The sequence below is a fragment of the Salarias fasciatus genome, chromosome 10 (assembly GCF_902148845.1).
Source record: "Salarias fasciatus chromosome 10, fSalaFa1.1, whole genome shotgun sequence".
Lineage (NCBI taxonomy): Eukaryota > Metazoa > Chordata > Actinopteri > Blenniiformes > Blenniidae > Salarias > Salarias fasciatus.
This window is the reverse complement of record NC_043754.1, coordinates 2,636,481-2,660,620: the sequence shown is the minus strand read 5'-3', so window position 1 is coordinate 2,660,620 and position 24,140 is coordinate 2,636,481. Positions and strand designations below refer to the sequence as shown.

Below are 24,140 nucleotides of genomic sequence, written 5' to 3'. Positions count from 1 at the left end.
ATTCTGCATTTCAATGGACCAACCTGATCCTGACAGGCAGCAAGGACAACGGAACAAAAAAAAAAAAAAAAAATACACAAGCCGTAACGAACAAATGAGCGGCCGGTGTGTGAAATGACATGTCAGTCCAGCATGATGGATCAACTCAACAAGTCAGACAAAAAAAGAAAGAGTTTGAGAGGTGCTTACCCATTCTGAGATCTGCTGCTTCTCAAGTCCTCTGTCAGATCGCCATCAATGCCAGGGCACAATCTCTAATGGGGATCCTAACATTAGCCTAGGCATAGGTGCAATGGGTAGTAGTGTTGAGGAATGCGGCCAAGTCGACCTTTTTCACCGAGGTCTAATTCATCAGCGGGTACGAGGAGGAAAAAAGGAGATTTTCACCGCAGCATCCGAGCCATGCCTGCAGCTGGCCAGAGCCTCAATTGTCTGAGAAAATGCTAATGCAGGGCTCTCAGTGTTTTCAGTGAACGACGGCACGCATTGTTCAAGCCTGCATCGGTTTGAAGGGGGGGGTCTTCCCTGCCGCATCACCCTTTTCACTGCTCTCATCCATATTCATCGAGTGGCCTGTCCGTCTGCAGCAGAGCGCGGGACTGACGCCTCGCCCGGCCAATGGGCTGCCTCCTCCCTCCGCCGCGTCACATCCCCACCTCCCCCGAAGCCGGTCCCAAAAAATTGAATTTTCTCCCTGTTACTCCGCCTCTTTTGACGCAGCACTATAAAGTATGGCAGTCCATTCACTCACTCACTTTTTTTTCCTCCTCCTTCTCTTTTTTAGCAGAAAGTGACAAAAGGTGAAGCGGCCGAGGTGGAGGGGCGTGGGGGGCCTCTTCGACGAGGAGAGGCGCGCGGAGTGACCTTCAGCGGCGGCTGGAGAGGTGTATGGACAACATAAGCAGTTGATGAAGGAGGAGGAGGTGGAGGAGGAGGAGGAGTGATCCGAGACAGCGTGCCTTACGCCACCCACCCTCCTTTCCTCCGTTTCCCCCACCCCCAATCCCTTAGACGGCCATGTTTGAGAGGGCGGAGGGGCTCATCAACCATTGCAAATGGCAGTGCCGCAGAATGGTGGAGGGGGGTGATGAAGCCAATCACTACGCCTATAAATCTTACACCGAGAGGTATCTTAAGTGACTGAATGTGTGTAAAGAAGCCGCAGCGCGTGTGTGGACACGGGTGTGTGTGTCGACGGGGGTCCGGCTTTATTTGATAGTGGTTTCCACAGCACCTTTTTCTTCTTTTCCCAGCGCCGCTGATCAGACTCCTCCACAAATCAAACCTCAGCATCGCGGCCCTGTTTTTCGGGAACGAGAACGCCTTCGAGAAAATTCTAGCAGAGTCACAATCAGTGAGAGATGCTCTGGTGTATCGACACGGCTCCCCTGTAGACTCCACTCCCCTCTCCACCAGTCTATCTATCTCTCCTTTTCTCTCTCTCTCTCTCTCTGCTTTTTTTTTTTTTTTTTTTTGCTCTGTCTTCATTTCTATCGCTCCCTCTCGTTCTCTCTTTCGCTGCCACCTGGCAAATTCACAGTCCGCTCACGTCACATCGCTCTGCAAGGGCACCTGTGTCCTTCCCACCAAAAATATATTAAAACAACCCACACAAATACGGCTCACATTCCTGTGCCAACCTTTCCATTAGCAACATTACGAGATCATACCTAATCCCTCAGCCACACAACCTTTTGGAAGCCACATGCTTGCCAGCAACATGGAGCTCAGAGTATGGGTAATTAGAAAGAGGAACGAATGAAAGATGTTGGTTTTGAGCAGAGAAGGGCAGAGCTGATAAAAGAGGAGTAATTTCCCTCATTCAGTGTCCACAGCTCTTAAAGCACAATGAGGGGAAAGGAGGGAGGGGGTGCTTGGCTTTTGAAAGAGCACGGGGCTTTCTTCTCTTTGTTGTAACTGCCAGTCATGTTAATGATCAGTTCGGTAGGAATAACGTGATCAATATCAGACGCAGTCAAGGGGCTGGTGATTACAGGGATGGCAGAGGATTATCAGGCTGTCAACCACCAACTGCCAGGCAGGGCTGCGGGTTTTTATATTGTTGCATGTACATGGACGCACAGATCACACGCAGTGTGAGGAAGATATCACAACATATTGCTGAGAGACAAATGTGCAACATCTGGTTTGTGTAGAGGAAGCAAAAATGGTTCAAATGTGCATTTCATCCTGTCTGACGGGATGATTTCACCTTCAAACATCTGCACATTTCACTGTTCGTCACTTTGACCCTTAGCTTGTCTGCTCCACTTCCTCCTGCAGAAGAAAGCACAACCTTTTGAGGTTGTGCTAAGCTAACACCCATCGATCCAGCTTCTGTTCCCACGTTAAGATGGCGGGAGCTGGACAGCAAGCATGGAGCCAGAATGCCTGAATAAACCCCACAAGCACAGGGAGAACATGCAGATTCTACACAGGGAGGCCTGCCTGAGTCAACCTAACATAGCATGAGCGCTACTGAACTAACATTTATGACGTTAAGCGTGACTTGTTTCTAATGAAATGCTGCACGATTGAGTTTGGGATCCATGACATGCATGTCAGCCTTTCAACAGTTCAGAAGGCGCTTTGAATATATTCAAGGCTAGATTTTCAAAATATGGCTGCTAGAAGTTAAAACTGATCCAACCATCTTCACTTCGATTCAATTTGACGATGCATAGCTACTGCATCCTCGTTTTTCTTTGTAACTCCTCATGTCTAACTGTTCCATTTATGAATACAAGTGGACTTCATGAGAGAAAATATTTAAATGTTTGCATTAATGTCAAAGAATTTAATTAAATTGTGAACTGTGAATGAACCGATACCACATTTTTAAAGGATGAGTATCAGTACTAACCTTTAGTTACTGATACTGCACCATTTTACTAAAACCTAAACGTCTCATTCATACTCTATATGAAAAGGATACGCAGAGGCTAAGCATTATCCAGACTACCTACAGCGAACAGCTAACCTCAACCAGCATCGTTCTGACTCTGCCGATGATTCAGATGCTATCTGTTGCCTCCTCTTGACATTTTGATAGAGTATAATTTGCAATCCGCGTTGTACCTGTGGGCAAAGTTGCAAACAGAAGTCGTTGTATTTACCTTTTTTTATTAACTTGAAAACTTTATTGCACAACTACCAGAAAATCAAGAAACAACATTTTTAGGTTATAATCTATTATGTTTTATCACTGCATCGATGCAGAATTGTTGACATCTGCACCGTTGTGCGTCGTAGAAACCGTTAAAAGCGGTTGAGGTCATGCTTGGACGAGTTTGTATTTAGTCTAGCCTGAGTTAATGTTTCCTTTCAATCTCTAAACATCACACAAATAGTATTCACATGCTAATTTTTGCAAAGGAAATGAGCATAATTGTATATTTTTGTTGGTCACAGATCTTCTGCAACAGTCTAAAAAAAAAAACCCTGAAAAATCTGGTTAGCTTCTGTTGGAAAGCTGCTTAACCAGAGCTAGCCACCAAAAGAGCCCATACAGCTACGATACAGAGGCTGCTGAATGGATACAACTCTGAAGAGCTTCTACTTTAGGACTGCACTATATTAGAAATGAAATGCCACCAGTGACAAATGAAAGTGCAAATATATGCTAAATACCTCAATGAAAAGCAGGCGGTCCTTAAAGGGAAGCGTTGCTTTAAAACCAGCCAGTAAAACTCATAATAACAGCAGGGTTTTCAAACAAAGCCGATCAAAAATAGTTGCTTATGTTTGATGGATATAGTAGTACTTTAAGTAGAATCACACATCAATAGCTTTTTCAAAAAAATAAAATCTGCGATACACAATAAAAACTGCTGCCATAATGATCATATACCATGCAGAGCACTGCTAACGCGCCACTTTATTCAGTTTGCTACCCGGTACAGTCTCAGGGAAACTGTGCTTATTTTTACATTTCTATTTTTATCCAATTATTACGTGCAGGGAAGACTACGTATCGCCACCGAGCCATGTTTCTGTAGTGAAGCGAAGCCCTCTTATTTTCCCGGTTTGCTTTGAAAAAACCTCCAGCATTTTTATTCCAGTGACCAGTATTTTTTTCGTGGCGAATTCACAGTGAAAAGTATACTTTAAATGCAGTCTGACTGTTTCTCTGGATTTGGTCACTGAGGTCTCACAATGTTTTGGATTATTTGGTAACTGAACACCGATGGTTCCAGTTCACTTCGGTATATATTACTTCTGCGTTTTGTCAGATTTTTGAGGAAGATAAAGTTTTTAAAAGGCATAATTCGTCTCTTAAAGGCTCTAAAAAAAACTAGCAATCATGCAATCACTACTTTAGCTTGCTAAAAGCAAGCACGTCGGGTTATGGACTTTAAATAGTACAGAGGTGTTAATATGCCTGTGTGCGTGAGCATGCACGCGCACGTGCATGCTCACGCCTGTTCGGGATGTAACCTGAAGTTCCAGCTGAGAGTTAAATCTGAATGAAGACGTAGTAAAAGCTGAATGAATGAAAGCTTCGGTGCTCGCTGCAGACGGCATCATCGTCTGGATCGCGTCTTCACACTCGTCCAGGTGGATCTGCTTAAAGTCTGGAAGAATTTCACTGTTCGATCTGAAAGGTTTATTCGTTCCGCCGTTATGAATCCTGAAGGATCAGAGAAGTCAGCTGTCCGACAGTAAATTAGCATCGAGTAAAATGAATTACGATCACAAATCTCACACTTCTGTTCATTTTTAAAGTCCATCCATCCATATGTCTATTTTCTATTCTGGTAGACAGACTGGCTTTACACTGTCGGAGGAAACAATGTCATTTATTGCTTGACTTCAGGCACTGACAGTGGCATCTTATTGGTGGGGAAATAAAGAAAATAGTCAAACAGCGCTGAAACCCCCTCTTCGCATAAAAATAATCCTGCAGAAGGATTCTGCATGCCCATCCACCCCCTCTGAGAAACTGAATATAATCCCGCCCTGTGCCCATCAAACCATGAGCAGTTTAGGGTTCAGATGGGAATAATTAAAAATGTGACTTCCTCATTGGCTGTTTGGACGATCGGGTACTCTGTTCAGCCAGGGTCCTGTTTAAGGCGCCATCTGGAACGTCGTCCATGTCGCCTCTTCAGGGCTAAAAACCATCATCAGCACATCATTTACTGAGCAACTCCACCCTGCGAACGCTTGATGGGGCCGATGCAGAGATGTCTCAAAAGAAGAAGGAATCGGGCCGATAAGAGGGCGTGCGAAGCCATTACAGGAGCGACTCAACCAAGCCGCCTGCGTCAATTATGTTTTCAAGCATTTCTGAGACTTTTAGAATGTAATCTCACACCGTCTGGCCATTCGTGCCACCTGAATATTGGATGTGAGGCTGGGCTGAGCGGCGAGAGCGCCGCCGCCGCCGTTGGTTTTAGGTGTGCTAATGGGGGACAAGCCAGAGGTTGAGTCTGTTCTGAAATACTGCCTGGTGGCACGATGGCTCCTGCACGCCCTGCCTGAAATGACTTTTCAGAGGCGCAGCGAGGTGCAGCCGAACCGTGCTCGGGCTGTCAGGAATCCGATGTAACGCCGCCGCCGTTCTGCGGTCGGCGCGGTGTCTGGGACACAAAGACAAGAGGAGAATCTCAGGAACATATGGTGGAGGAACGGCCTATTCTCTGCAGACAGCTAATTAACATTAAGTTCCTGGATAAGTGGTCCCTGTGAGCTGCGGAGCAGGGCTATCACCAGCCGAAATAAGATGTACAGTAGCTGGAATCAGCCATCATCCGCGCCGCGGCACACCGACATCTTCCTGACGAGTAATAAGGCGCGCACACACACAAACGTACACACACACACACCTTGTTTATTATACAAGAGAAAAGAGGCAGAGAAATTCAGCTCCTTTGACTGAAATTATCGGAGTGTGGTCTTATTCCTCTTCTACCTCACCGTCCTCACGGTTAAACATCGTCTTTTATTTCAAATCCTGCGCAGGAATCCCTAATTTCACCGAGCGGCTCTGTCACAGTCTTTCAGTGAGTATTTGAGAATTGCCTCCTCGCAGAGACGCAGCCCTGTGTGACAAACATCGCGACAGGCCAATAAAAACACAGACCAGATGCTGAGATCTGGCTTACCCCTGCACCTATAAATAACCCCGGTTTAATAGGAATCTAGGCTACAAGTGGTGATGAGTGTGCACCCTGAAGGGGCTGCAGATTTATCACTTGTTGGTTTTCCTGCCGGGCTCACCTTAACGTTAGCACTTCGACGCAGGAGCCGTGTTCGGTCGGATCAATGCGACAGCTGCAAATCTGGAATACACCAATAAAATCTCACTTAATCGAGCTTAATCTGGAAAGAAGGAGCATCCACCAGGAGCTATGAAAGTATGCCGCATGTCTTCCATCCTTTTTCTATACCAGCTTCACAAATCAGGGCTGGAGTCAGTCCCAGGTAGCTCTGGGCATTTGGCAGGGTGCACACACACACACACACACACACACACACACACACACACACACACACACACACACACACTTACACCCACAGTGCAGGGAGAGATGGCAAAAGGCGCTTCTTCTTTCAGGCCTTATCTCATAATTTTACATTTTTTTGACAATGAATCACAAGAGCGGAGCAGGTAGAGAGCAAACGGTAATGTTAACGGTATTAAAATGAATGTTTTTTTGAGTTAGAAGTAATATAAATGTAATGAAGACAAACTCAAACTGTAAACAGGGACCATCAGTTCAGACACTGAGAGCTGCTTCCACAGACTGACCTGACATTTTGAAAGGAAAAGCACCTGACTTCACACAGTAAATGTGGATCAGAAAAGGAGCTAAAAACATATTTTTGATTATAAAATGACATTTTTGGAGACGTGGGAGGAAGCAGGGGTATCTGAAGAAAGCCCAAGGAAATACGGTGAGAACATGCAAACTGCACAGAACAGAAGCATCCGTCCAGAACCAAACCCAGATTGCCTTGCAGTGAGGCAACAGTACTAAACGCTACACCATGAGAGACAGGTGGAAATGCGTCCAGTGGAGTCTGTCTGCTGAAGACGAGGTGCTGTCGTCTGTTCGTGGATGTAATTTATCATTTCTAACCCATTGTTGTAGTTATGTGTTGATTTGTGATTTGACTACAGCTATGAACTAAAATAAACAACAGCTTTTACTTTTTCAAGTATGTATTCAATGTTTTTTCGTTCTGTAAAGAAAATTTGTTTTTGCGTTTACTTTACATTTTGCGCTTTTCCAGAAGTTTTGGGTTTGTCTTTCTGAGCCAGTGTTAACTTGTGTCTTCTCCTAACTGCACTGGACAACAGTCTAACGACAGTGGGATCCACGTGTTACTATGTCTGCTGTTATTGTGACGGACCTCTGACAGCTGCACAACCACAAAGCTTCTCAATATGTAAATGATACGCAGGAGTGATTCCAAACTGCTTCATTTGCTCAAACATTAAAAGCTGAAACACATTTAAATCGAGGTGTTTTCTGAAATTCAAACAGACATGATCTGATACCAATGTTTGGTTTTAAAGCTTCACGATGTGAGAGTTCAGGATCGTTATTTGTGAGAGAAGGGGTGAGGCTGCTATAGCGTCCAGTCTGAGTCTGACTGCAGCTTTCATTGTTTCCACAGGTTAGAGAGTGAGTTGTGTCCATCTGCAGAGTTGGTATCTGTTACTTCTTTTCTTGTTGACTAAAACTGCAGAGTTGCATGCAAGTGTGTGTATCTACATTATTATTTGTAAATCTGAAACAAGAGTTCGGCTTTAAAGCTTTTCCCCTTCAGTTTTGCTCCTGTGCCTGATGTAACTGCTGGTTTCCTTTTGTTTGCTCCACTTGTGTGGGGGCTGCAGATGGAAATCAGCTGTTCCCCAAAACATCAAAAAGCATCTTTTTTTCCTCTTGATATGAATGTATTTAGCACATGGTCGCTGATATGAGCGAATTCAACTGCATTCCTTTCCCCTTCTGCTCTGCTGGCCACTGAACACACTGGATCAAGGTTTACAGGTACGAAGCCCCCAGATTGAAAGATCCGGGGCCTGAACCCGCTGCTGGGGCACGGGGTGCCTGCACTGGGGGAGATTAAAGACCGCAGTGACATTTCTGTGATGTACTCTCTGTCTCTACTCTTGTTACCTGTCAACAAAGGCCTCCCCAGACGAGTCTGTTGACAACAAAATGCAAATGTGTGTGTGAAGCACTGGAGGGGGAACCCTGTCAGAGCCTTCAGCTGAGGCCCGGAGAGATTATATGACCACTGGATCACATAGATCATGGCTTTTTTACAGGATACCTCCAGATGTGGAGCATGGGAGAGGTGACGGGGTTCAGATGGCTGACCTGAGCTGAAGAGGCCCCCCTCTCTCTCTCTCTCTCTCCTTCTCTCTCTCTCTCTCTCTCTGCTGGGGGATATGCAGTGTATGAAGTAACAGGGACATAAACACAGCTCAGCGCTCCTCGGTGCCAAGTGCACAGGTGCTGCTGCATGTTGAAGCCAACATGCACCCGGCTCCGGCTCCAGCCCGCATGCGGTGAGAGCGCACGGCCGGCGGGGCTGATCCACCAGCCTGCGCCCTGGCTCTCCCACTCTCCCACCGGTGCCATGCAAACCGGCAGCCTCGCGTGGAGGAGACGCGGCGGAGGAGCTGGCGCTGGCCGCGCTTCCCTCTTACCTCCGGTGTTGGTGCGCTTGGTACAGCCGGCCTCCTCGCTCGGAGTTTCCAGCGGGCGTTTGCGGGAGTCCGGGCTCTCCGCCTCCATGAGGGGCTGCTGCTGCTGCTGCTGCTGCAGGCTGTGGAGGCTCGAGTTGGAGTATATCCCGTTAAGATCCACGGCTGCTGCTCCACCACCGGCCATCATCATCTTCTTTTCCCCGGGAGCTGGAGATAAATCTGCGCTATTCCCCCCCTCGGTCTCACGCTGCGCCCCTCACCACCTCCACATAGCCTGGAAACGCGCACCCAGATATTAACAAGTTATTTTTTTTTATATGAGGAGGAGGGGGGTGTCGAAGCGGTCTCGAAGGGATCAAAATGTCAGACAACACCGGGATCGGGGTCTCCTCTTTCCGCCTGCTCACAGGGCTAAATATAAAAATCCCATTGAGTGAGACGCGCTCATTCGGTGCGCTCCGGCAGCGTGCTCCTTATTGTTGACGCGCAAAAACAACCCGTGCCTGAAAAACACAGGCGGCAGAGCAGATCCTCCGCGGGAACAAGTGCAACAGCCTCCTGCGCAGGAAATAATGAAAAAAAAAAAGGCTTCCTCAACTTATCTCCACGCCATTTCTCGCCGCGGAGCCCGGACTGATGAGTGCAGCTGCTGTTATTGTTGCCTTTGTAGTGCGAGACGGAGAAAGAGAGTTTCGGGCTCCGGAGGACTACAGTGCCACTGACCGGCCGAAAGACGGGGCCAGACTCAGCTCAGCCCTGATCTGATCTGATCTGATCCATCCTCCACCCGGGAGGCAGCGGGAGACCAACACTCTCCAGCCTCTTTAAGTCCCTGGAAAGAAATCCCTCTGGGGGGTTTTCACGCACATTTTCTTCACTTTCACGCACGTTTTATCCTCCTTCACTTCTGTTAAAACATTAGAAATAAGACCATGATCTGCTTTTTCTTTTATAATAAACTCGTTTCCAACACATTGATTAACACTTTACTTTGGTTGTATGTTATTTTAAACATAATTTACATTAAATAAAGAACTTTTATTTAAAAAAATGTATTTAGGGTATTTTTTTTTACTATAGTTATAATCAGATTCACGCAAATTGAGAGAATATCTAAAGTTTAATACTGTGTTGGGCTTTTAGATGGCAGCAACTCACACCTGTGTGTTTTTATTGTTTCATATAAGGTGAAGTTTAAAATTATCCCACAATCCTGTGCTACACTTTTTAGTCAACTGTTTCCAACACATTGCCATAAATTTTCCATCCATTTTTGTAATGTGCACATTTTACAAGTATTTTTGGATGGCATGACTGACCTCATTTACATTAATTTATTTCTTCTTTTTCAGTAGACCAGTGAATCTGGTATTTTTTGGACTGTGATATACAGCGTTTAGAACACCATGATCACCTTTTTGTCAGCTTCTTTTCAACACATCACCACAAATTTCACATTGATTTTTAGAATATGGGCAATTTTTTAAAATGAATCATAACACAATAGATGCTATGAATTTAAATAAATCCATTTAATTCAACACATTCTATAATTATTGTGCCTTGTATAGAATGGGACCATTTGTATATTTATCAGGAAATTACATGAAAAAAAAATCACAGAAATGAAATGACAGTTAAAGCGTTTTTATTTTGTATGGTGTTTCATGCCACTAATGTAATGTTAGCATGATGCTCCAGAATCATCATGTTCCAGAACCTTCAGCTGCTCTGGACCAGAAAGCAGGATCACATCACATGCATTGGCTTCCTATTAGGATCAAGTTTAAGGTTCTTTAAATGCTTTTTAAAGGTCTTAACGGTTTTGTGCTTTCTCCTCTTTCAGACTCACTTTTATCTCATGAAGCATGTTGAACCCTCAGGTCCTCCAGCAGCGCTGGCCTTTAATTATTCCCACCATCAATATGAGAACCTGAGGCTGTTCTCCAGCCTGACGGAGAAGCTGAGGGCTCTGCCTAACCCTAACCCTAACCCATGAAGAACCCTTCATGTTCTCAAAACCAGGCTCAAGACTTTCCTTTTTAATGAGGCCTTCAACTGATGTCTCCCTTTAGTCGTGTTGTAGGACTTTATAAATGTTATGCATTCATTCGGTAGGTTGTCAAGGTTTTTATTTTGTTTTTAAGCACTTTGTATGGCATTTCATTGCTCAAAATGTGCTTAAGAAATAAAGAAAGATTGATTGATTAAGGTGAACTATAATTGAGGCAAATATATTTTACACACAGTTAAAATGAAAATACACAACTAGAGTGAGGATAGGGTGGGTTGACGTGGAGCATTTTTAGAAATATTGCTGTTCCAAATTAAAAAAATCAAACATATTTTGTCAAATTTAATCTTGTATTTTTATATTAACTGAAAGAAACAGAATTTTAGTTGTTGTAATATCCAAGAATGCTCTGAAAGTAATTTCGTTCCAAGTGTTTCGGGGTTTCATTCTTTGGAAAAACACAATGGAATCAACTTTGTTGGCTAATTCTTGTAAAGTTGTGCTTCACTTCACATGAGTGAGCTAAACTCTGACCGACTTCCACTGATCCACAGGAAGACAAATGGACCAAACCACTGAGACCAGTGGTGGGGCTAGGGTCCTTGGGGGCTCCAAGCAAGAAATTCATCGGGCCGCCACCCCATCCGTGCACACCAAAAAAATAACTTTTTTGCACACAATTTGCACCTAGTGGGGGCGCCCTAAAAGCCGGGGCCCAAGGCAAACACCTGGTTTGCCTGTTGGCACGCCCCACCTCTGACTGAGACTCCCATAGGGGCTGAAATAGTTATCAAAAGAACTGCACGTTATGTTGATTCAGCCTTTTTCTCAACAAAATACCCCCTGCAAGTAATCCAGTTATTAAATGAAAAGACAATTAATTAACAAATCTTTCTGAAGTCCCGCTCACAGTCAGATGAACTTGATGAACAGGCGACGACACACCTTCTGAGTTCTCCCTGTAAAAAAATGAAAATCAGTCAGAACCTGTAACTTCACTAAAACTGGATCAGAAGTGGACGAGTGGATTTGGACTCCTGATTGACATTGACCATTGACCACATGTGGCCACAAGAAAGTGGGAAGAATAGAGACCAGGGTTCAGTGATGTTCTGTGTCTCCACTGGCCTCAGTACCTGGATCATTCTGGGCTGGCAGGTCTGGATCATTTGGAGCAGAGCGACTCAACTCCAGGCCTCCTGCACATTTTAGTTCTCTCCCTGCTTCAGCACACCTTGATCTAATGTTTAAGTCATCATCTAGCTTGCAAAAAAAAAAAACAAAAAAAAAAACAAAACAGTAATAAGCCCTTCATTGCGATCAGATGTGCTGCACCTGGGAGAGACCTAAAACCTGTAGGACATCAGTTCACAAGGCCTGGAGTTGAGTATCCCGTCACGTTTGTCACTCTCATGTTGAAGACATGGAGATCAGATGTCTTTGCAAATTATTGGAGCTGACAGAAAACAAAAGCAGCGACCATCTGTGATTCCTTGTCTACTGAGAGCTGAACACCTCGGCTGGTCTGCAGATTTGTTGCTGTGAACTTCGACCAGTGTGAGCTGAGTGCTGGACCACTTACCTGATCACACATCAACCCATGTGTTGACAGGAATGCGGGGAAGACCTGATCCGGTTTTGGCATCCAGCGGATTCCAGAGTCATATATCTTTTCTTCTTGTCTGCTGCTTGTCCAGCTTTCACAGAAGAGCAACACGACTGAGGCACGAAGCTTAGACCAGTCAACAGTTGATCACTGAGGGCACGAATAAACTATTAAAGACCAACTTTACATCCATGGTTGATTTAGCTTGATTTTTGCTTATGACCCCTGGCATAACGTTATTTGGTTTATTAATAACAAGAAGAAGAAGAAGAACAGGTTTCTGGGGGACAATATTTTTTGATGGACTATTTTGATCAAACTGCTGCTCGATTATTGTGATTATTTTCAGAAATTAGCAATGTTTTTCACCATGATGAAATTGTCAGAACGCTATGTATGCGCTCTGGTTGTTTTCCTCTTTTTTTTGTTGTTCTTGCTTTTTTTTGACTATGTGCTCTGACGTCCATCGTTTGGTTCCGACAGAAAATATCGTCCCCCGAAAAGTGGACATTTTGTAGTAATTTCACTCTTGTCCAGCAGGTGGCGGTGGTAAACCTTCGACAGACGCGTCGTTACGTACTGGATCGTAATCCAGCGTCTCTTCTGAGTTCTGTGCCCGAAACTCCTTTCACTGGTTTCTGATTCAGATTGGTAAAATGTGATTCAACCCATCTGAATGTGAAACAACAGCGTAATCCGCGCTGTTTTTCAACACAGTGTGATTTGGATTTCACCTGGAACTGTCTGTCAGTAACTTGTTTGGAAAAAATCAGAACTGTGCCTCACTAATTCTTCACAGCAAAAAATAGAAAAAAGTTTTATTAAAAATTATACATCAATGTTACCATGTGAAAACTTTCTTTTAATGACGCTCTAGATTTGAACTGTGACTCTCATAATACCGTTCTGGAAATCTACACATACCTATAAACTGTGGAAAGATATCTGTAAATTTATCTTGGATGTCTTATGCTGCAAAATGTACTTTTTGGATTAGTACAGTGTCACACTTCAGTTTAAAAAGATTAGCATCTATTTAATCCCATTATCTTTCTATAAGTTTTACATCTGCAAATGTAAATTTGCTAAAGAAAAACTTTGTTTCTGCATCTTTATGAGAAAACTGGAAATTTACACTGTGCAAAAAAAAACCCAGAAAAGGTAAGAAAAAAGGAACACTGAAGCAGTACAATGTAACTTCAAGTCAATCACACCCCTGTCAAATCAACTTGTCCAGTTCGGAAGCAACACTGATTGTGAATCAGCTTCTCCTGCTGTTGTGCGAATGGAGCAGATAACAGGTGGAAATGAGGGCCAGTCAGCAAGACAACCTCTATAAAGGAACAGCTCTGCAGGTGTCGACCACAGAATATTCCTCTGCTCGTCTCTTCAGGCAGATGTTTTGGTCACTTTGGCATTTTTTCAGAGCTCTCAGTCCCAGAGGTAGCAAGAGGTGAACCTGCAATCCACAGGAGTTGCTCTGGTAGTGCAGCTCTTTCAGGAGGGCTGTATCTGACTGTCTGCACAGTGTGCAGAACATGGAGGAGAAACCAGGAGACGTGGAGGGTTCTGTAGGAGGGCAGGAACCCAGCAGCAAGACAGCGGAACAGGAGGAACGGCCAGAGTCCTGCAACATGACCCCCGGCAGGACGCCAGTATACATGTTTCTGCTTAAACTCTCAGACAGACTCCATGAGGGAGCTACAACGGCTCCACGTCCACAAGTGGGTTCCCAACACCATGGGGGGAGATTAACATTTGCCAGAGAACACCAAGACTAACAGATCCGTCACTGGTGCTCTGTGTTTTTCTTGGATGAGAGCAGGTTCATGCTGAACACGTTGGGACACGACAGTCTGGAGACACCGTGGAGAACACTGTGCTGCCTGCAACATCCTCCAACCCAGGCGAACAACATGGACCGCCAGGTGGCCAGGACGCAGAACATGGGGGACCTTGAGAACTTTAAGTTGCTCTGGGAAGTCATTTCATCTGCCCATCTGGATCTGATCCATTCCGAATCAAACCATTCAAACGATCCTGGTGGCCTTGCGCTCACTCCAAGGATCAAATTATATGAAAGGCATTAGAGCTGAAACAACTGGGCGATTTCCTCACTGAGCTAGCGGACAGGATAACTGCCAGCTGTTTCCCTGCTGAACGGTCAGCTGGACCCGGCTGTTGGAGTTCTGGCAGCAGCTCCTGGTTCCCAGTTCGGTTGAGCTGTGGACTTACGAAGATTCATGTTGTACCTGATATTCAGAGAACAGCATGGAGTTCAAGTCTGTGTTCAGATTTGATCTTCTCCTCATTGGGCAGGCGCAGGGGGGGCAGAGCTCTTTAATACCGGCTCTCATCTCCACTTTCCAAGCTAATGATGAAATATGGAGTCCGCCACGTCCCTCACTGGATCCCCCTGAACCTCCATGCCAGCGAGGAGACAATGGCTGGCCGGAAGCCACATGGTCTCCTTCCCAGCATGCTCCATCTGCGCACGCACGGCTCTCCAGCCACTCGGTTCTATTTAAATACGGTTTGTAATTCGCTCTAAGATGACCCTGATTAGGACCACGACCTGGAATACACTAATCAACCAGTGAATACACACACTATGGAGAAAGATTTTTGGTGGGTTGCACTGGGAAAACTAAGATTTTAGCCTCATTTGCTCCAGTTTTGGACCATGAGGTGGACTCAGCCCCACATCCAAGCTTCACCGAGTCCCGGGTTTTTATTCTTGCCAGATAAGTTTGGACCAATATAGAGTGAAAGCATTTCAGCAAACTGTCATGATTTAAGTGATTATAAGGATGAATAATCACCACTTGCTGCTTTAAAAGTATACTGATTGACTCTGTTCTATTCCAGAACACTGAGAGCTGAGTTTGAAGGACGGCTTACAAACTTCACTTTCAGGGATGGTTAAATAGTGGCTTTAAAAATATATACGTATATATGTATACTGGGTATTTACTCTGTAGTTTGTAAGAAAGTTTATGAAAAAATTAAAATATTGAGCAGAAGTGATCCAGATGAACTGATTCTGATTTGCTGAAATAAAAGTGCAATGTGAAGATTAGTCATCTGAATCTGAAAGTCAACCTTTAATTCTAAATTTCTTATGGAAATAAGTCAGCAGCAGCCTCAGCTCTGCTTTAATACATTCATTTTATACATGTTTTCATTCCTAAAGCTTTTTTGAGTTTTAAAATTAAGTAATTTATTTTACTAGTGTCCCCGTTTTACCAGTTCGATTCTATCAGTTTAACATTTTGTTTGTAATGTTTTACAAGTTTTGACTTTTCTGTTCATTGAGCTTTTGTCTAATGTTTTCCTAATTCCACCATTTCTGCTTCCAATATTTATTTTCAGTGTTTTTATTTGAGCTCGTCAGTTATTCATGAAACAGTTGCTCAGTTGCTTTAACCTCCATGAAAGGTGCCAATAAAACCAAGTTTGACTGAATACGATTCACTTGGTGTTTTAACAAATCCCTCCCAGTGAAAAAAGTTGGCTAAAAAAACATGAGTGGACCAAGGACAGAACCCTGCAGTGCTCCGTTTCTGAAGCTACCGGCTGAGCTTTTCAAGTAATGCCTCTGTTTTCAGAAACACTGGAGAAAAAGATCAGAAAAAAAAAAACAATCTGTCTTTCTGTCATACTTCAGTGTTAAACACGGACACAGGCTGTAATGTTGAGGCCGACTTCCTGTTGATGTTCAGTCTGTCTTTTTCTTTGGTGCCAGTTTACTCAGCTTTCTGAATCAGAGACAAAAATACAGGTTTGCATTAAAAGGCATCCTGAAAGAGAGAAGCTGGTTTCAAATAAATGATGTGCTGAATGAGCTGAGTTGATGTGAGATTTGTAAGGAAGATTTCGAGCCATTTAAATGGTTTTTTGGTGCATCCAGCAGCTTTCAAACAGGACTGAGAAGCAGCTCAGAACAAAATGAGTCATTTCTTCTTTGTACACCATCATCAGGAAGACAAACCCCTGAGAAAATCCTTCACGCTGCACTTTTAATTAAGACAAACACTTCAGTCTGAGCCGCTGGGGCTCGCAGGGAAAAACAAAACGTCTTTTCAATCCGAGGACGTCGGGGCTGCGCTCTCCTCTGCCGGAGCCCGGCTCTCCGGCTCGTCCGGAGCTCCGTGTGAATCCAGCTCGGACGCCACGGCGAGCTCGGACGCCCTGAGAGCGAGTCGCTCCAGCAGCAGGTCCGCCGTGCCGGTGAGGCTGTGCTGTGGAGACAGGAACAGGAAGTCACACAGCTGGATCAGGATCAGCGTTAAGACCTCAATGTCACAGTGACACATGGAAAAGGCTTTTTAACTGAAGATAAGTTATTTTTTTGTACCAATGTAGTAAAGAACACAAGGACGGTGCATTTAGGAACATTTATATAGATTTTCCTTATTCAAAGTGATGAATTATGTTTTATTTTTCAAAATTCAGGGTAACTTTGATATTAACAGATTCGGTGGAAAGTTTTTCCAAAGCAGATCAGCTAAAAACTTAATAAAGATTTAGTGGAAAAAGAAGAAGTTATATTACAACACTTCTCTTGACATGTCATATGATAAACTTCTATTAATTTCCCCAATATCCAGAAATAAAATAAAATAAAGCATCTGTCTTTTTTACATTCTCTGAAATAATACATTTCTGAATCAGTTTGTGTCTTGAAACTTGTAAGATGTAGATGGTTTTCTTAGTTTTTACAAGAAATCATGATAAAAAGCTAAAATTAATTTTTTCAAAGCACGCAAACTTTTAATTTAAGGTAAAGAAGTTTAATCAAAATGGTAAAATGACCTGTAGTTACGGGGAAGGCTACACACAGACTTATAATTTTAATTCCAATTTCAGCGTAGCGTCGATCTGACCGGCCTCCATTAAAGCTTTTGTTCTCTGTAGCTCTGATTCGCTCTTATTTAAAATATCTTCTCATGTTAAGTTTATCAGGAAGTCCAACATGAGTCATAATTTATATTAATGTGTTAAAAAAAACTGAAGTTCTCAAAGTATCACTTCACAGTCGTGTTCTAAATGTCTCTAATCTGGGAAAAAAATCCCAAAGAAAGTTTTTTCTTCATCTAAGAAATTTGGGGAAAAAAAAGACCTGAACCTGATTTTTACAGAAAACACATCTCTTAAATTTGTTACTCAGGAAATAAAAAGCAGGATGTGTTAAACTCCGCAGCCTCCTGTCTGGGTGCAGTTCCTGCAGGTGTCCAGCAGAGGTCAGCAGAGGTCAGCCTCCTCTCATGCGGCTCTGTTCTCAGTACCTGCAGGATGTGCAGACCCTTCAGGGTGAGCACGGCCAGCTCCCTCACTCCGTCTCCGGTCAGGTCCAGGTAGATGATGGACAGCACCGGACTCTTGAAGCTCCGCCTCCACTGCAGCTGAAAGTGTGAGTCCGAGCCGCCGCCGCCGCCGCCCGGCGCCGCCTGCAGCTTGTAGCAGAGAAGCTCCTGTTTGACAGAAAGGTGGGAAAACACAATTAATATTCAGCTGAGAAGCACCAGCCGCTGGTCCATGACTGAAGGACGAGACGAGCGTGTCCCACCTGCCCGTACGTCCCCAGCAGCACCTCCTGCTGCCCGTCGAAGTCCAGGTCCAGGACCAGAGCGCAGAGCACGGCGTCAAACTGGTCGCTTTCCGAGAGGCAGGTGAACCACGACAAGCCGCGGTCCTGCACGTCTCTGACACACACACACACAGACACACACTTCCATAAGTCAATAGTCAGCAGGAGACACACTCCGTCTAACCAGAGCTGAACAAGTGGAGGCGATCCTCGGTGAGTCTGACCTGTAGATCACAGCCATCTCGATGGCGCTGGTCACCAGCAGGTTGTAGCGTCCCACCTCTGCCCCTGCAGCGTGGCGGCTCAGCGGGAAGAGCAGCACTGTGGAGATGGGACTGTCGAACTGGACCCGCCAGCTCTGCACCACCTCTGATCGACACACAACACCGTCTCACACACATTAAACACACGCTGCAGCGCAGAGCGGAGGCCGCGGGCCTCCAGGGGGACGGTGGTCCTGCTCACCTGGTCCGGCCTGGTCCACCAGAGCCAGCCCCACGCAGCCGTTCTGACAGCCGAACACCGAGAGCCGCCGGCCGCCGGCGACGCTCAGCACGTCCAGCCAGAGCACGCTGCGGGGCAGGCACACACAGGGGTCAGGGGTCACCGAACGGCTGAAACAGCGTCAGACCTCCGGCGTGCTCCGCTCTGGTTTCTGATCCCTCCGGCTCCCGGAGAGCTGAGAGGACCGACTCACTTGCTGGGCAGCTGCTGGAGTTCAGGGAAGAGCTTCTCCACCGGCTGCTCCTCAAACTGGTGCAGGGAGGCGTTCTGCCGGAGAGAGGGGCGGAACAGGAGCAGAGCTGGGATTAGGAGGCGCAGGAGGAGGGAGAGGACGCGCTAAATCCAGCAGGACGGTCCATCAGGCAGGATATGGACACACACACGCTCCAGGATGGATGAACTAAGAACAGCTGCAGCAGACGTCTGATAACCAACAGAGTCGTTTCCTTCTGTTCATACATCAACAGACGTAGTGTTGTTACATACTAATCACATTTAGCCGTTTTTCTCTGATTAGAAAAAGTAGAAATATTATTTTTCAACACCTGAATGCTGATGTTCAAATGAGTGAAGTATAAAGAGTTAAAGATTCATCCTCGCATGCAGCGACGGCTGCTCTGACCTCCTTGTACAGGTGGATCCTCTGATCGTGACCGCTGAGCAGAAACACCGTCTCACTGCCTCCGTCCGCACACTGCACCCTGCCACACACACACACACACACACACGGATGAGACTCACAGCAGGAGGCGGCCGGGGAAGATTTTCAACTCATTAATGAGAAAAATCACTAAAACACTTGGAAAGTTTGTGTGAAGAACAAGATGATTATCAGCGTAAACCACAGAGACACATCTGAAGGACGAACACTGGCAGTAAAAGTGTTAAATTACAGCCCGAACTGCTGGAAGCTTTTCCTTCAGATGTTTCTGCTTAAAGACGAAACTGGAGGTAAAAACAGGAAAACAGTCAAAGTCAACAACGATCCACTCAAACTATGAGAAGAAGAAAGATTTTTTTCTACTTTCAAGGTCAAATACATTTTATTTATTGGAAATAAATCTGATTAGTCGCTCACTTTCACTAAAAAGAATCCACAAAAACAATCAGTGTTTCACCTCAATGCAGCTCAGAGCAGATTTTAACATGATTTCAAATTAAATACCAAACACCACCAGTAATCTGAGTAAGCATGAAATCCTGCTGGACTTTTTACAGATCAACACTCAGAACCAGGGAACAGCGAGATTTCAGTATGACAGAGAGATCAGTCCGATCTCCTAAATGTTCATCAAAACCCGGCAGCAGCGTCACGTTTGTTCTTTATTTAGACTGAATGATTGATTCGAGGCTTTGTTTCCAGTCGAACAGCAGATTTTAATTGGACCTGATTGTTCAGGATGTGCCTCTTTTTTTTTTTTCTTTTCTTTGTTTATGCACATAATCCAGAGCGAAACCTGCAGCTCCTGTTACCATGGCAACCCAGCATCCCTGTATCTCTGGCGCAAACTTACTCTGTGTGGTAGAGCTGGAAGGGCGTGAACTGCAGCTCCAGATTCAGACAGCTCTCTGTTCAGAGACACACACACACGTCAGACCGAATCTCACACACACACACACACACAGCACAGTCTCTCTAACACACACACACACGCGCGCAGCGTCACGCACGTGCGATGGAGTCCAGGTTGAACTCTGATCCGGGCTCGTAGTCGCAGTAGATGTTGAGGAACGGCGTGGCTTTGTCTCCGGAGTCCTGCAGGAGACCAGAACCATCAGGGTTTTTTTCCTCTTTCTCGGTTCTAAACGCTGCGGCTCGAGACATTTGAACGAAAATACCTTGATGAAGGTGATTCCCACCACCAGGCCTCGTTTGGGCGGAGACTTGTTGAAGGCATCGATCGACACAATCTCTGCATCGACTACAGAGAGAAGGAAAAGTTTAAGCTCTGCAAAAAAAATAACTGCAGCAGTTCATTGGAGATGAATCCATCAGCATTTAATCTCGTTTGCGTTAATCCAGGTTCGGTTTTCTGAACTAATAATTGAACCTGACACAGTTCAAAGTTCACCTGAGCTTGATGCTCCCATCAGAGCAGAAAATGACTCCAGCGTCTAAAGTTTAACTGGATTCAGAAACTCAGGCGCAGAACTTCAGTTACAGGAATCCAGACTGCTTGAAGCAGCAGGAAACGTTTAAACAGCTGAAATAATCACTTTAACGTCCTTATCGGCTCTTCTGTTCAGAAGCTCATGATACAAACTGAAGAATTTGCAGACATGTTTTTTAGTATAAGCGTGAACTTTTCAAAAAGTAATTTCCAGATTTTACATTTCTTTTCCTCACTTTTCCACTGCCTGACCCTTTCATTAAAACCTCCTATGATGCATTATTAAGACAATTTAATAAAACTGCCATGAATTTATCCTGATTTTAAGTTTTTTTTCTTCACTTTTCTATCAAAAACTGTTAAAATTATCAGAATAACCAACTAAAAACAGTCACTGAGAGGTTTATTGCAAGGAAGAAATATTTCTAATAATTAATTTGTTCGACTTCTGTCATTGAGTTATCTTTATTTTAACTGTTGTATGATTTAAACTAATGTCTGAATTCTGGTTTCTTCTGAAGATTTTTCTCCTGTCTGCCAGTTTTAGTACAAATCTACATTTTTGTCAAAGTAAGTCACAAAAGAACAGTTTTTACACTTCGTCTGCCAACAGAACCGAGTCATTTAACCACTGATATTAAAATAGATGATATTTGAACGGACGGGTGTCACACGGGGTCACCAGGTGATCTTACAAGGAGAAAAAAAATCTACATCAAGACAAGTGAGTTACAAAAAACTCAGGAATCTTGTGCTGTTTTTAATAGAACAAAAGGTTCGAATCAACTAATCTTCATGATTATCTCATTGTGTTCTTAGTGAAACTGTCTCCACATCAGGAGCTTCTTTTGAATAAAGACTGTACTCCAAACTCAAATTCTCCAATTCACTGATGAAAACACATGATATCAAAGAGTTGTTTGTGTAGTTTAGGCTGAGTTCAGTGTGTCTGTGTACAGCTGGGAGCTTGACTCAGATCACATCACAGTTCTGACAGAAAACTCAAACTTCTGTCCTTGCCAGTGTACTTAACAGTCAGATAAATACCAAGAAATCATATTGACAAGTGACAAGCAGCTAAACAAAAAACACCTCAGGTGATCTAAAAGTACTTTATACTTAAACCTGCGGTGTTAAACATAAGGCCCCGGAGCCTAAACCAGCCCAAAGGATGAGATTGTAAAATGTAAATTGAACTTTTGATGCTCATCTATTCAGCAGGGATTAGATGTATATATGAGGAAAAATGAGCACAATACTGCAGTGATAGTTAAATAAATAAATGAATAAATAAAAGATACACACATGCACACAGATAAATACATTCGCAAAAACATGCATGGAGCCTGCAAAACGCTGCAGATGATGTGGTTTGAAGATATCTGCCTGGATTTTGCAGCAGGAGGTTTTGTTCAGACAGCATGATCCTGAAAACGCTCTTGACTGTGTAAAATCAGAACGTTGTGTGATCTTGGGTCTTGTGTTTCTCCAGTAGATTGAGTGTGGAGCGGGGGTGGAGGAGCTGTACCTGGGATGTAGGTGAACTGCACCTCCTTGGCCACCGGCCGCACCTTGTGCTGCAGCTCCTGGTACCTGAAACACACCACCTTCCCCTTCAGGGTGGCGGCCAGCAGCTCCTGGCTCCCGGCCTGGCACAGCCCGTAAATGTTGCTCTGCGACGGGAAGCGGCTGAAGCTGTCCTCCACGAACGAGTCCCGGCTGGAGGAATCCCGGCTGGAGGAGTCTCGGAGCATCCTGAAAACGTCCAGATCTCCGGAACCTATCAGATCCAAAACTTCCCCGGATCACCCGTTTGTTTGGGGCTCCATGCTGACGATTTTGACAGACGGTACTCAACACCGATCAGCTTGTTTCAATTTTAAGACGTCAAAGTTTACAGCATCCACCAGCACGCGACTGAATCAATCAGAAGCAAAACATCCGGGTTTGGTCTGTGTTGCATTCACGTATATCGGGAACATATGCCTTTTGTCTAGATATACTTTATTTAAATCGAAAATAAAAGGAAAATCTGTCAGAAAAATGTACGGGTTTACTGAATAATGAATAAAATTGAAAAATATATAGAAATAAAATATTAGAACAATGAACGTTGGACATGTGATGTAAATTTAATAACTATAAAAAATATATATATTCACGAGGTGTAGAAATTTAAGACATACACATAACATAAAAATGACCATAGCTATACGTATATATTTTCTGAATTGTTAAATAAATTGTCGTATTTCTTAAGCTACTTTAAATCAATTTACGAATTCACTGTCAGTTTGTTAATTTTGTAATTTCCTACTTTCATGAAGGCAACCTAGTAACTTTCTCCTTCGTCCTGTATGTTGCGGCGGATTTAATGCTTGGATATGAAATGCTGCCACCTAGCGGCAAAACTCCATACAGCTTAGCAATAATCATTCCTGCTTTATGGAAACGAGATAAAATAATTAATTAATGGTGTTTTTAATCATTTAAAAATGTTCAGAATTTTCTGAACCACCCTGACTGCGTTCCAGTACAACCTTGCCTGCATATTTTTAACAAAACATATGTCAGGGAAACATAATCCAAATGAATAAAAATATTGTTAAAATACGACACATTGAATAGACTGAGCACAGATCTAAACAGTGACTGCTGTTCGTCCAGCAGAGGTCAGAAGAAACTCGTTCACCACTGTGAGCTGAGAGCAGAGGGGGGAGCTGCAGAGAACCTGACATGGCAGATGGTTTTCCCCACAGAACAATCTCAGTCTGTGATCTCCAACATCCAGCTTCCTCACAGCACAACTGAGGAGATGCAGGACAGACTGACCAGCAGCACAGGTCAAAGGTTTCCGGATGTGGATGAAACTAACCCCCTTTCTTCTCTGGCACCGATTTGGTTTGTCACATCGTGTGTAACAACAGGACTGGAACAAACTGGAACAAAGAGACATGAAAAGGAAGAATCTCCACTCATGGAAAAACTGCAATAAAGAAATACTGATGTGAAAAAAGAAGAAAAGTAACACATATGAGTGAGAGTGTGAGAGAAGTGACTAAAATGAGGCAGGAAGTTCAACAGCAGATCCAAAGAAAACTGTACGGCTCACAAATACATGATTTATAACCACAATACAGTAAAATCTCACACTGACCTGAAAAAAAACATGGAACTGACCCAGAAGACAAACATGAACAGAAAGAGAAAGAGTTGGTTTTGATCACACATTATCATGAACTGACTACAACAGATCAAATGGGAGCATAAATATATAAATAGATGAAATAGAGTGAAGATTTATTCAGATGGAAACATGAAGTTTGACAAATGTCACCAGTGAAAACCTCATGAGGAGAAAACTTTACTGCTTTGTTTGACTTGTACAATAAAAAGAGACTGAAGGAAAACATAACAGCATTGTAGATTTGTTTTATTATCATTTGAGGATCACAAGACTTAAAGACACCATGCAGCATGAAATGAGTGATTCCAGCAGCAGCAAACAGAAAGGTCTGAAAGACGTGCTTTAGGAGAATCAGACTCATCCTGCAGATGAAGAACAGGACCGAACCGTTCGAAAAACTCAATCCATGTCCTGAAAGTGTTCATATTCCAATAAAAATGAATACTGGGTCATTTCTGGT

General features: G+C 44.1%; 2 protein-coding genes across 3 annotated transcripts in view; both read right to left on the bottom strand.

The window, feature by feature from the left end:
- The window catches only part of nova1 (NOVA alternative splicing regulator 1), a 33,781-nt gene extending 24,921 nt beyond the window's left edge, over window positions 1-8,860 (bottom strand). The window contains exon 1 of one of the 2 annotated variants that reach the window (XM_030100311.1): window positions 8,669-8,860. In XM_030100311.1, coding sequence (XP_029956171.1) covers window positions 8,669-8,858 — 190 coding nt within the window. In that variant the 5' untranslated portion in view covers window positions 8,859-8,860. Of the gene's footprint in view, window positions 1-189; window positions 890-8,668 lie in introns of those variants that run through there. The other variant, XM_030100312.1, reaches the window with a different exon arrangement.
- Window positions 8,861-16,290: 7,430 nt separating this feature from the next.
- kptn (kaptin (actin binding protein)) lies at window positions 16,291-22,414 on the bottom strand. The gene is made up of 11 exons (XM_030100313.1): window positions 22,022-22,414; window positions 20,222-20,304; window positions 20,054-20,138; window positions 19,897-19,951; window positions 19,005-19,083; window positions 18,576-18,649; window positions 18,344-18,450; window positions 18,103-18,247; window positions 17,858-17,993; window positions 17,577-17,762; window positions 16,291-16,529 (listed from the first exon to the last, which is right to left on the bottom strand). Exons 1-11 carry the CDS (start codon window positions 22,245-22,247, stop codon window positions 16,371-16,373), a joined length of 1,335 nt encoding a protein of 444 aa, XP_029956173.1. The 5' UTR covers window positions 22,248-22,414; the 3' UTR covers window positions 16,291-16,370.
- Between the last annotated feature and the right edge of the window lie 1,726 nt (window positions 22,415-24,140).

Excerpts from the sequence above, each read along its gene's own strand:
- kptn (XM_030100313.1), bottom strand. The coding sequence starts at position 22,247 with ATGCTCCGAGACTCCTCCAGCCGGGATTCCTCCAGCCGGGACTCGTTC. Across the intron at positions 20,139-20,221 it reads TGGGAATCACCTTCATCAAG|GACTCCGGAGACAAAGCCAC; the intron begins GTATTTTCGTTC and ends GGTCTCCTGCAG. Across the intron at positions 18,650-19,004 it reads GGATCCACCTGTACAAGGAG|AACGCCTCCCTGCACCAGTT; the intron begins GTCAGAGCAGCC and ends TCTCTCCGGCAG.